Source organism: Myotis yumanensis, unplaced genomic scaffold (assembly GCF_028538775.1).
Source record: "Myotis yumanensis isolate MYYU_CA2020_CCGP unplaced genomic scaffold, mMyoYum1.0.hap1 SCAF_3, whole genome shotgun sequence".
NCBI lineage: Eukaryota > Metazoa > Chordata > Mammalia > Chiroptera > Vespertilionidae > Myotis > Myotis yumanensis.
This window is the reverse complement of record NW_027223754.1, coordinates 172,570,608-172,583,960: the sequence shown is the minus strand read 5'-3', so window position 1 is coordinate 172,583,960 and position 13,353 is coordinate 172,570,608. Positions and strand designations below refer to the sequence as shown.

The following is a 13,353-nucleotide window of genomic DNA, read 5'->3' as shown; positions in this document are numbered from 1 at the left end:
GTTGTCTCTCAGCATTCACCATTCAACAAACACATCAAATGTATATTTACTGTGTGCCAGGCCTTGTGCTTACTGCAGCCGATGCAAAGATGAATGAACGTTGTCTGGGACTCAGAGTAAGCAGGGTACTAACTCGTGGGAGAATCAAGCTTTCTTTGACATCCATACAACTTTGTTTGTACATTCCTATCACACATTCAAGCCTATATCTTATATTTTGATTCATCTGCATTTTTTGAGGACTGTGTCTCATTCAGACTACTACTTGCGCTAAAACAGGTGGTGCATGGATGAGGGGTTAAAGTTATTGTAACAGTGTATTAAGATTTTATTATTGAAATTCGATGTTTAAATGCATCATTTCCTTGTCTTTCCAGTGTCTGTCGGGATGGAATTCTTCTTTGCCAGACTCCCATTGATTTAACCCACCGTAAGTGTTGACATCATGGTGAAGGCTTAAGATACCTATTTTGGTTAAAATAAACAGATCAAGAGGCCCTTGGTTAATCCCTTCCTTTCTCCTGCAGAGAATTGCTCTGGAGGGGCTGAATATGTTGACTGCAGTGATCCCAAGGCACAGAGAAGAGTTGATAGTACATGCAGCACTCGGAACATACCCCATTTTGAGGTAAGTAACATGGCATCAGAGTTTAGCTCTTTAAAACTTTTCATTGTTTCAGGGCAAAAGGAACTAAATGCAGATAAAAAATAATGAGAAGGTCATATTATTTATTGCTTGTTATTTTGACTTGTCCAATGTTGACACTAAATGCATGCCTGGTATATTAATGTATTGTACATTAATGCTGATAATGTGATGTGCTGAGAGCAGTGCCTTACGATGTATACTTTGTACTTATTCCTGTAGGAGAACTCGCCTTGCAAACGTGGGTGCTACTGTCCAGTAGGAATGGTTCGAGATTCTAAAGGGAACTGTGTCTTTCCTGATGACTGCCCTTGCTCTTTTGGTGGACGAGAGTATAGCCAAGGAAGTGTCACCTCAGTTGGCTGCAACAAATGGTGCCTAAGGATTGCTATTTTATTTTTTGGATATTAGGAAGTGTGATGTCTGCCCTTATTTTTATGGGAAAGAAAAAGTCATACTCTGGGATATTTCAAAAATAATGGTCAAATATATTTAGAAAAAATGCTATTATCTTTAAATAGAACTTCATATAACATCAGATATGATGAACATCGTAAAATGTAATGAAGACAGTTACAAAATTTAAATCCATACGAAAACTGTTTAGTGCTTTTAGACAAAAACAGTATGCACATAGACATCTTGGAATAATATAACTGGTGTGCCCTCTATCATTGCTTCCTTTTAGTACTTGCATGAAAGGATCTTGGAACTGCACACAAAATGAATGTCAGAGTACCTGCCACATCTATGGGGAAGGTCACGTTCAAACTTTTGACAGAAAAAGTTACAGCTTTGATGGGCTCTGCCAGTATTCATTTGTTGAGGTAACTGCAAGTGTTTTGCCACAGTTTTTCTATATTTCTTATTATCACTTGTATATAAGCTCTGGGTAATTTTATTCTGAAAACGTGGAAAAAAAATATTTTAAATGCCCCTTACATGTTTCTCAAAGGCAATAACCCGTAACAAAGGAATGCTGACTCTGAAGGCAGGCCGCCTGGATTTGAGTCCCGGCTCTACCGCTTCTCACATGTGTGGCTTTGGGCACGCCCCTTTACCTCTCTGTGTCTCGGGCCCTCATCAATAACGGGGATGGAAAGTTAGATATCATCATATTTTTAAGAACAGCACTGTGTGTTACAACAGCATTTTATGATCGCTTCTCTGCCAAGCAAATTTATGTATCTTATTCATTTAATCATTATGACACTGAGAGGTTGATAGTGTTCCTATGATTCAGCTGAAGACATGAAGGTCAGAGAGGATAAGCAATGTAAATTGCTAAGTAGACAATGCCACATTCAAACCTGACCTGACTGATTCCAGAGTTCCTTACATAGAACTAAGCTCCTTCCTCAGTAACATCTAATGGGCGAAATGTAATTGTTGGTATTCATTCGTTCTGATTGAATAGTAAGTTTCATATCAATCACTGAGGAAAAAAACATACCTTTAGCTGTTTACAGCATCCAGAAATAAACTTATGACTACAAACTTATATAATTTAAATACTTACATATCTATGATGTAATTCTAAACCTGTACAGAAGAAATGGGAAAAGGCTGAGTCAAAGCGAGGTGACTAGTTGGCACTCAGCCAAGGTGACCGCTGTCTTGTGGGAATTCCATAACATCTCATAATAAATGACCAGCTTATGGTAACTTATTGAGTTTCAGGTATCACTGAGTGTGATATTTGTCTGATACAAATGTTGAAATTGAGTTCCACATCCCTGATGTTCATAAACGTATTATAATTTAATTTTTAAAGGATTATTGTGGCAGTGAAAATGGCACATTCCGCATTTTAACTGAAAGCGTCCCTTGCTGTGAAGATGGGCTCACGTGCTCAAGAAAAATCATAGTTGCTTTTCAGGTACCGTGCCATTCTCTTTACTCACTTCTCCCCTCAGATTACGATTGGCCAAATAAAATGGATTTAATTGTAAGTATATGTTTTTATTTTCAGGATCAGAATGTTATCTTGCAAGATGGTAAGGTAACAGCCATCAAAACGGCAGAAAGTAAGGAGTGTGAACTCAATGGAAATACATACACTGTGCATACCGTTGGCCTATACCTGATTCTGAAATTTGTCTCTGGAATAACCGTGATTTGGGACAAGAACACAAGAATGACTGTTATATTGGAGCCATACTGGAATGTATGTACATCACTAATAAGTAATTAATTGGGAAGCAAAATCATTTCTGTTACGGAGAATTATACACATCTTTGTAGATAGAAAGTGGGAGGAGGGTAGTCTCTGTTATAGAACAAGCCCTCCACATATATTCAATCTGCATGCAGTACGAACTATAATCAAAGATGATTGAATCTGGTGAAAAATAAATGCAATACATAAACTGAGGCCCTCTAGTTTAACCACATATGGTTATTTGAGATTATTCATAAATTCAATTTTGAAGTAGTTGGTGTATATATATAGAATTAGATGTATTCCTGAGAGCAAATATTCTAAGAATCTAAGGGGATTCTCACGAAAATTTAGAAGCTAGTGAATATAATAATGTTTTCATTCTTAAGGCATTTATCTTATTTGATACTAGATCACTTTACAATATAGGATTTCTTGAATTAAATGGAGCAGAATCTTATCCACAAGCTATGGTTTCCTTTCAAAATTTAAATTTTAAAATAGATTAATGATTATAATATATATCATTACCTATCTAGCTCTATGCATGTCCCTAGTAAAAATCACTTTTAATTTTCTTTTCTGAATATATATATATTACACACCTATATGTCTATATCCCTAACAACTTGCTCATTTTCCTTTCTGATGTGGCTAGGGCAAAGTGTGTGGTCTTTGTGGAAACAGCAACGGCGATCTCAAGGATGATTTCACAACGCGGTACTCCTCAGTAGCTACCGGAGCACTGGAGTTTGGAAATAGCTGGAAGACGTCTCAAGAATGTTCAGACACCGTAACTCAGACTTTCCCATGTGACTCCAACCCCTACTGCAAAGCCTGGGCTGTGCGGAAATGCGAGATCATCCGGGACAGCACCTTCAGAGAGTGCCACAGCAAGGTAGCCGGGCTCTGAGGGGGAGGGCCTGCCCGCGCCCGCGCCCGCTCCCAGACACTCAGGCTCTGTCCTCCGCCGCAGGTGGACCCCAGCACTTACTACGATGCGTGCATCGAGGAAGCCTGCGCCTGCGACATGGAGGGCAAGTACCTGGGATTCTGCACGGCCGTGGCCATGTATGCGGAGGCCTGCAGCGCGGTTGGGGTCTGTGTGGCGTGGAGAAAGCCCGACCTCTGTCGTAAGTGGAGCCCATAAATTGTTCTTTAACAACGTAATTAGGCAGAATTGTTTTGTTAAGTAATCATTCTGCTCACATTTTCTCTCTATATACTACAGATTATATATAAACTCTCTATATTATTTATATCTATCTGTATAAAATCTTGTACTTAGGTTTAAAAACATATTAATAAGTCACACTGGGAAAAAAATACCTATTTTAAACAAGCAAAGCACCTAGCATACCACATTAAATTCAATTTCACTTGCAGAAGTTCTTGGTTTTACAGGGGGGAAATTGAATACTGATGGAAAAGATCTCATTAAAACTTAGATGAACAAAAAACTGTTTATATAGCCTATTACAGTCACAAATCCTTAAGAACTTACACCATATATCTCTATTGGTTAAAGTCCTCACTTGTTATCATAAAAACTTTTATGGAGCCCTCGTCAAGATAAACTGTAAGATGCATGTAAATGAATCGTAACATATATGGAAAGTGGTAACTTTAATAGGAATCAGTCAACTCTTCCTTTTAAAGGAAGGTATTATGAGAAAATATGACAAATGAGCAACGTTAAAATTGAATCATCGTTTTATTCAGTTTATGATGCTCAGCTTACGTTATATTGAAATCTTTAGTTACCTCATTTGGGAACTGCTATTTACATATTTTAAAAAGCTTAATTTTTGCAGAGATTTATTTTTCTAATTTAAATTTGAATATTAAAACTGCAAATCTAGACTATGACCTAAATTATCTAAAAATGGGAAAATTAATATTACTTTTCCACCTCAAACCAACATGAATGCTATTTGTCAAAGAAAAGTGTTATTTTGATTCTATATGCTTTTTTTTTTTTGGTGAGCTATTTGGGCTTATATAACAATGTGGATAAATACAAAGGAAATTGATAAGACAGAATGGCATACTTTAGTTCTGCTTATTGTAATATCATTCAAATTCCTTTTTAAAAATAGTTGGGGAAATGAAAGTGAAAGTTGTTACCTAACAAGAGGAAGTAATTGGCTATAATTCGGTTACAGCTGTCTACTGTGATTATTATAACGCCCCTGGAGAATGCAGCTGGCATTATGAGCCTTGCGGGACGGTGACTGCAAAAACATGCAAAGATCGAGTTATTGGCCAGAAATTTTCTGCACTTTTAGAAGGTAAGGTGAATTTTAATAATATCCATGAAGTAATGCAAATTTTATTGATACTAGAGGCCCGGTGCACAAGATTCATGCACTGGCAAGGGGGGGGGGGGGCAGGGTCCCTTATCCCGGCCTGCATCCTCTCGCAGTCCGGGACCCCTAGGGGGATGTCCACCTGCTGGCTTAGGCCCGATCCTCTTAGGGATCGGGCCTAAGCCAGCAGTCAGACATCCCTCTCACAGTCTGGGGCTCTCGCAGTCTGGGACCCCTCACTCCTGATTGCCCGCCTGTAGCGGGAGCAGGCAGGAGAGGCTCCCGCCACCGCTGTTGTGCTCCCCAGCTGTGAGCCTGGCTTCTGGCTGAGCGATGCCTCCCCTGTGGGAGCACACAGACCACCAGGGGGCAGCTCCTGCGTTGAGCATCTGCCCCTTGGTTGTCAGTGCACGTCATAGCTACCAGACATTCACCATTTGGTCTATTTGCATATTACACTTTTATTATATAGGATTTTAAAATTGGATGCACGGCCTGTGTGGCTCAGTGGTTGAGTGTTGACCTAGGAACCAGGAGGTCATGGTTCGATTCCTGGTCAGGGCATTCCTGGGTTGCAGGCTCAATCACCAATAGGGGGCATGCAGGAGGCAGTCGATCAATGATTCTCTCTAATTGTTAATATATCTAGCTCTCTCTCCCTTCCTCCCCCTTCCTCTCTGAAATCAATAAAAATATATTTAAGAAACCAAAAAAAACTTGAAATTGTTGTTAGCTCCTGACAATTTAGTGTCCTACATTTTGTAATTTAATGATTAGTTATCTTTATTATGACATTAATATTTCCACATTGAAAACATTTTCTCAGGATGTAAATTATCTGTTTAATGAGAGTAAGAGAGAGAGAAGATCCAGTGCTACAATCCCATTGCCCATTGTCATTCTTAAGAATGTGTTGTCATTTTGCTATTACCTACTTTAGTTCAAGAAGTCATTTAAGTAACTTTACAACTCTATAATGCATTGTGATCAGTACATAGAGACCAACGGCGGGTCATTTTCACACACAGGTTGTTATGCTAAGTGCCCGGAGAGTGCTCCTTACCTGGATGAGAACACCATGAAATGCGTCAGGTTATCCGAGTGCAGCTGCTTCTACAATGATGTTATACCAGCAGGTGGAGTGATCCAAGACAACTGTGGGAGAACATGGTACATCATCTCCTACCTTTCTATTAAGCAATTCTGTTTCTTGCCTTTTAATTTAGAAAAGAAACCAAGAAAAAAATATATGCATGTAATTTTTAACTCATTTCTAAATAAAAAGGCCAGCTTTAGTTTTACATTAGTGAAGTTAGTTATTTTGTATTTTCAGTAAACCCACATATCAGCAAATGGTTAAATCTTATACTGAATAACGCAGAAGATAAGATAAAAATGATACTATGTAGTTTTAGGTAAAATAAAAGTTTTGATTCTATAAATGTAAGATCATGTCGATAGCCTTTCAGACAGGGACATGGAAGCAAAGAGGTGGCATCCATGCTAGAGCAGTCACATCGTGTTTGAAACTGCAAGTGGGAGAACGAACTACAGCTTGAGTGTAAAGCATTCTTTTCGGTCCCAAGAACGCCTTAGGGAAATGATTAGAAATAACAGTATTCGGGGGAAAAAATCACAACACAAAAAAACAAGCAATTTGAATCAATAGCACGTTCTTGGGGAAACAATGATTGACTGTTCTCTTATTAGCTCCTGTTTTGATTTTCACTGTTAGACAATTTGTTGTTTTACATTTTGAAGATGCATGTCACTAGGAGTTAAAATTTCAATCTCATTCTTATTTTTTAAACATTAACTTTCAGCTATTGCATCGCAGGAGAGTTGGCGTGCAGTGGTAAGTTCTTGCATTTTACTGTAATTGATTTAGGAAAGACTAGATAAAGGGTCTGGGATCTTTTCAGTTCATCAACAACAGAAGAGGTACTTAATGCTTCCCCCTGCCCCTCAGTGAATCAAGGCCATTCATTCCATTGCAGTGTATTTGTTGATGTCAGGTCAGTTCAAATCCAATGCTGCCCAGCCACTGTGAACACCGGCATGTGGGCAGTTCTGTTGCATGTGTGCCACTGCCTGTTTGTAGGTTCTGGGGATTAAGGGAGTGAGACATCAGCCAAAATAGTTGAATAAATGGTGGAGTGGCAAGTGAGGGTTGATACAGATAGAATTAAACAATGGAAGAATCGCTCATGAGTGACACAACTTAAAAATAAATCCAATGAGCTTCTAAAGAACACATGAACTACTCTTTTGTGCACTAGAAAATGTCAAGAGTAAGATACAAAAGACATAACCCATAGGCAGCTTGAGATTTAAATTTCTTCATGATTTTGCATTAATAATAGTAATTTATGATTATTACAGGAATTGGTTCTGACAATTCAACAGTTACAGGTAAAATCATCATTATTTTAAATATGTATTTCTGATTTGTTTTGTGGATAACTTTTTATAGTTTTACATGAATGTGCAGGTAAAAGATAGGCTGATAAATCTGCTGATATAAAAATTTCAAATTAAAATTAAGTTACTAGAAAATATGTCAAAATATTATTTCATTATACTCCTGTGAATTAAGTTATGAATATGATTAGGACATACAATAGGCATTGTTTGCTTATTAGCTAAACACATAATCTAAAGCTTGACATTTTAAGATAATAATTGAAATAAATGAAATGAAAAAGGAGTAAATGTGGTCTTCCATGAAGTAAATATTTTAAAATCACGATGACACTGGGAGATCATTTGAAAACATAGAAATAAAAAGTTTTCTTTTTCTTAACTTATATATTTGCTGTAAGCTATAAAAGAATTTCAGTTATGTCCATTCAAGGGAGTGGTGGGCAAAATGCAATTTCACTATAGCTTGCGGGCTTTTAATTTAAGTATTTTAGTTGCTGCAGTATACTTCCCTAGTCCTTCTTGTATGATTCAAGGAGGGCTTTTATTTCCTGTTGATTGATATTTGGAGGTAGCACAGTAAATTAGAAACTTTGGGTTTTGATAATATATTTAAAGTTATGTGATCGTCGGTAAAATGCTATTTACATTTTAGTTATTATTGGTTACGTACTTAACACTAAGGGTATTATATATTAAGGTTCTGAACTTTATTTTTGGCCCATATACAGACCTTATAAGGTTCCTATGAGATTTTGGTTAAGTGGTACTAACCGAAAATAATTAGTTATTTTGGTAGACATGCAATAAGTACATAGTGCTCTTTTGATTTAAATCAGTGATTCCCAAAGTGGGCGCTACCACCCTCCGGTGGGCGCTGCAGCAATCCAGGGGGGCGGTGATGGCCACAGGTGCATTTGGGGGCGATGAGTAACTGCTATTAAAATTTAAAAAAATTAATTTCCAGGGGCTGAGTAATATTTTTTCTGGAAAGGGGGCGGTAGGCCAAATAAGTTTGGGAACCACTGATTTAAATGAAAAAATTGTTTTTTCACTTAACCTTTACACATAACTTCAGAAATTTATTATTATTTTAAGGCAACTTGTTTCTTTAACTAAATTTCCCAGCAAAAATTATTCAAGTAATAATTTTCATAAATATTTTCTTCCCTAAACAGTTTCTACTACATCAGCTACCTCCATATTAAGCACCACAACAGGTAAAAAATAAATGCTGATTTGTTTTTTAACTTCTAAATTAGCAGCAACCATTTAGGCATTTTGGCCCTATTTTCAAATATATATGTATGTATGTATGTATTTATTTATTTTGTAAATGCCAAATAGTAGGATCTACATTTAAATTGTAATATGAGTAAAGAAACATCTCTATTTGGAGCTTACGTGTCCTAAAAAGAACATTCCACATCTACTAATTTGGAAAAAGTGGCAACTAAAGAAAATTCTGTTAAATTCTTTGAAAATATTTTACAATTCCTTTTTTATTAGCATCAAATAACTTTAATTAAAACAGTAGACAGTACAGTACAAAAGTATATTAAAATGTGTGAACATCTGATAAATAAGTTGAACTATTACATTTAATTATTTATTTGCATTCTAGCAATACAACATGTCTTCAACACCTTTTTAACATACATTTCCAAATATTTGTTTCCTCCTTTGTATAGCAATTCCATTGGCAACCAGTAGCTCAGGCACAGGTAAGCCATAATATCGAACCACAACTTAATCAAGAGGGCATTAAAAAAATTCAAAACTTCCCTTTGTTATAGTATTTAGGTGAAATTTTTGTTTATTTATATTGTTTTTTAAAATATCTTAGGGGAGGAGTTCAGAAAAATATTATACAAAATAAGTTTTTTGACCTTTTACATGTGTACTATAGATTTTAAAAATTTAATTTCACATTTTAATATCCATTCACTTATATGATCAAATTTATTTGAAACATTCATTTTGACCCATTTTATATATGATAATAGATGTTCTCAGAAACACAATTTTCCCTCTATACAAAATTAATATTTTTTCATTTTTTTTTTTCTTTAAATCAGCAACATTCACTCCAGGGATTACAACATCAAGCAGTGAGACAACAGGTAGGTGAATTAGAAAGCCTATAAAATGACAAAGTTTTTTACATGTATTAAAATTGTTTTATCTCAATTTACTTATTAGAATTAACATACCCAGTCTCCAATACTTAGGACCTTTTCTTCCTCCAACTTCACACTATTTCTCTTCCTCCTATTATTTCTTCCTTTCCTCTAATCTATATATGCATATACTTAAACCCATGGTATGTTTATGGAGACATTATTGACATATAACATTATATTAGTTTCAGGTATATAACATAATGATTCAATATTTGTATATATTGATAAATGATTGCCACTGTAAGCCCAGTGGACATCCTTGATGGCAGAGACCATGGTTTGCCATTTCTGTGTTCCCAATTGCACCCAATCTCAATCTATAGAATAGTTAGCATTCAATATTTTTTCAGGATAACAAAGATCAGAAGAAAAAGATTTTTTTTTTCTGGTAAAATGTAGCGAGATATCAAGGTTGTTTGAGATCTGGAGGGAATGCAGCTCTTTGCTATTATCTTGTTCCCTGGGTAAAGTACTTTTGATCAAATACTGGATCAAATACTTCACTGAATTAAGTACTTCTCACTGGCAATTAGGCTTTATTTGATTTTTTTACCAAAACTTGAAAAGATGAAATAAAATATTTTAAAGTTTCTTTCCATAAATTTAACAGGGTAGAGATTCTTCAGAAGACTAAAAATAGTTCTGTATGACCCATCAATCCTACTACTAGATTTGCTAAAGAAAACAAAAACATTAATTCAAAAAGATATATGCACCTCTATGTTCATGCACCACTATTTACAATATCCAAGATATGAAAGCAATCTAGGTGTTCATTGACAGATGAATGGTTAAAGAAGATGTGCTCTACATATATAATGGAATATTAAAAAAGAATGAAGTCTTGACATTTGTGACAACATGGATGGACCTGGACAGTATTATGCTAAGTGAACTCAGACAGAGAAAAACAAGTATCCTATGGTTTCACTTATATGTGGAATCTAAAACAAAACAAACGAACAAACAAAACAAAAATAAATTCAGAAACAGAGACCAAAGGGATGGCTACAAGAGGGAGAGGATGAGTGGATGGGTGAAAACGGTGAAGGACGATATGGTCAGTAATATTGTGATAAGTTTGCACAGTGACAAATGATCACTATAAATAGTGAAGTGATCACATTGTAAGATATAAAAATGCTGAATCACTATATTTTTCACCTGATATTAATATAACTAATATATTGTATATCAACTATACTTAAAATTTTTAAGAAAGATACTAATGAAACTCTGAAATAGTGATTCTAAATAAACCCTGTCTTCCCAATCAAATAAACAAACAAATAAAAAATTATCTTGCTCAGATGATCAAAGGCATTACTGTCAAATAGAAGGAGAAATGACTAGGTCCCTAAGAGAGGATTGATGGTTCATTTGACTTTATACTCGAGCATCTTGGATAAAAGTTGAGGTATGATTTCATTGTTGAGCCTATCATTGAGGTACATAGCACAGGATTAAAGTCCACTTTTGATGAATTTAGAAAAAAATTATAGAAATCTCTAAAAGCATAAGAGAAGCAATATACAAAGCTTAAACTTTTTTCCATGTCTTATATATCCATTTTCTTATTCATATAGTAAATGCTTCAAAGGGTTAAAATACCATGAGAGATGCCTACCCAACCATTTCAATTAAGTATGTTATTTTTAGAAGAAATATATGCAGTTCTATTTTTTCCCCTGTTTAAATTGACAGATCTTGACACAGAGCTAACCTTTACTGAGCACTGTTCTAAGTGTGTGACACATATTATCATATTTGATACAGAAAACTCTATGAAGTGGGTCCCATCATTTCCCCCAATTCACAAATGAGGAAATGGAAGCACAGAGAGGTTAAGTTATATATCGAGTTCCTTGCTAATAAGTAGCAGAGAGAGGATTAAAATTCAGGACATCTTTTTCTAGATTCCACTCGTAATGCTTCTGTGTTTTAATGTTTAAGAAAGAGAATAAAGTTTAATTTAATTTAAATCCATTATTGAAGTAGCATATAATTACAGATTCCAATTTCAAAGTGGATTGTGTCAGTCCTAGGTCCTAGGTGACTTAGATTTTAGTCTCAGTTTTGTCACTGACTAGCAATGGTCTTGAATAAATTACTTCAGTTTTCTGAGTCCAATTCTTCATATGTAGAATAGTTACAATTCTTTTATTCCATTTGTTTGTTCATTCATTCATTCATTCATTCATGGGTTTATTCATTCATTCTGTTGACAAATACTTACCAAACGTCTATTATGTGCTTGTTACTCGAATGTTTTTAGAGATATAAAGGTGAGTTAAAATAGACATGTTTCCTGCGTTCTTAAAACCTATAGTCTAGTCAGAATATCAATCAAGTAATTACAAAAACAAATGAAAACTTGCATCAAGAGCTGTGAAGTGCTTAGAATGTGGTTGAAGAGGGTCGAGCAGGGGTTTGGTCAAGTCAAGATGGTCAGAAAAGGCTAACATAAAGATGGCTGATTTGAGAACTGACCAATAAGTAGTAAATAGACAAAAAGGAGAGAAACTGTGTTCCAAGTATAGAGAAGTACAAATAGCAGATATGAAAGACTGAAGGAAGGCCAGTGTGGCTGGACAGAGTGAGGATTAAATAGAGAGATTGTATGAGAAATTTATTTTTTTCTTCTTTTTTAAGTTACAAAACACTATAAAATTGTAAAGGGATATAACCACATAAACAATAGCTTTCCAGAGATTTTCAATAGAAATTAAGACTGCAATACAGAAAATAGCTAACTCTTAATTGATGATGAAAGCTAGAAATTAATAAAGGCTTATTTTTAACTCCACAGACCCCTCTCAACAAAAGTTTTATAAACTCCTACCACCTTCTTGCCAATAGGACAGGTATTGGAGATGCAAAGATAAAAACATGGTCTTTTTCTTCAGGAGCATATTGGTCATTTCAAATGTATCTCCACAAACCTGCTTTATCAAATCATTAAAAAATTCCTCAAAAGTGTTTCTCCTTCCTCTTACCCCAAACCCTTACAGACTAAATGTTATTTTGTAGAAAATTATTGGAGGCACAGATAACCCAAGAGAGAGGGAATTGAAAGAAACAAACTGTAAAATCAGCCTCTGCTTAATAGAGAATTAACTTGTCATCATGAATATACAGGAGTGGGCAAAGGAAATAAATAATAATACAAGAATAAACTCTTTTACATACAACTATAAACCTACGGTTGCTCACTCCTGCATATTTATTCCACATAAATTGGAATGTATGTTATAATGTCACTATTTAAAAATAAAATAAAATCTCATTACTTTCAACACTAAATACATTGCAAACTACTATCTATTAAAAACTAACAAGGGACCAATCTTTCTGTATTTTCCCTTGAGGTCAGAAAAATTCACACCATATCTCTTTTTCTTATCAGGAACAACTCTAAGTCTACCCGTTGAAGCTTTTACTACAGGTCAGTATATTAATTCCTGACTTTTATATGTTAGAAACAGCTAACAGTATAAATTTCTAGTAACTTTGGATTTCTAAGAAAAAAAATTATATGAGAATTTGACTTTTGAAAAAAAATATTACCAACAAATAGTTTACACTGGACTTTTCCCACTGGTTTTGAACTTTTTAAAAATGAATTTAACTGGT

The 13,353-nt window shown here is 35.1% G+C and overlaps 1 protein-coding gene across 1 annotated transcript in view; it reads left to right on the top strand.

Moving 5' to 3' along the window:
• LOC139006447 (mucin-19) overlaps positions 1 to 13,353 on the top strand; it is a 98,198-nt gene that overhangs the window by 13,522 nt on the left and 71,323 nt on the right. The window contains exons 15-29 of the mRNA XM_070408816.1: positions 378 to 430; positions 528 to 628; positions 869 to 1,020; positions 1,335 to 1,473; positions 2,421 to 2,525; positions 2,619 to 2,813; positions 3,466 to 3,705; positions 3,784 to 3,940; positions 4,973 to 5,098; positions 6,145 to 6,286; positions 6,940 to 6,971; positions 7,499 to 7,528; positions 8,716 to 8,757; positions 9,616 to 9,660; positions 13,127 to 13,165. Coding sequence (XP_070264917.1) covers positions 378 to 430; positions 528 to 628; positions 869 to 1,020; positions 1,335 to 1,473; positions 2,421 to 2,525; positions 2,619 to 2,813; positions 3,466 to 3,705; positions 3,784 to 3,940; positions 4,973 to 5,098; positions 6,145 to 6,286; positions 6,940 to 6,971; positions 7,499 to 7,528; positions 8,716 to 8,757; positions 9,616 to 9,660; positions 13,127 to 13,165 — 1,598 coding nt within the window. The remainder of the gene's footprint in view (positions 1 to 377; positions 431 to 527; positions 629 to 868; positions 1,021 to 1,334; positions 1,474 to 2,420; positions 2,526 to 2,618; positions 2,814 to 3,465; positions 3,706 to 3,783; positions 3,941 to 4,972; positions 5,099 to 6,144; positions 6,287 to 6,939; positions 6,972 to 7,498; positions 7,529 to 8,715; positions 8,758 to 9,615; positions 9,661 to 13,126; positions 13,166 to 13,353) is intronic.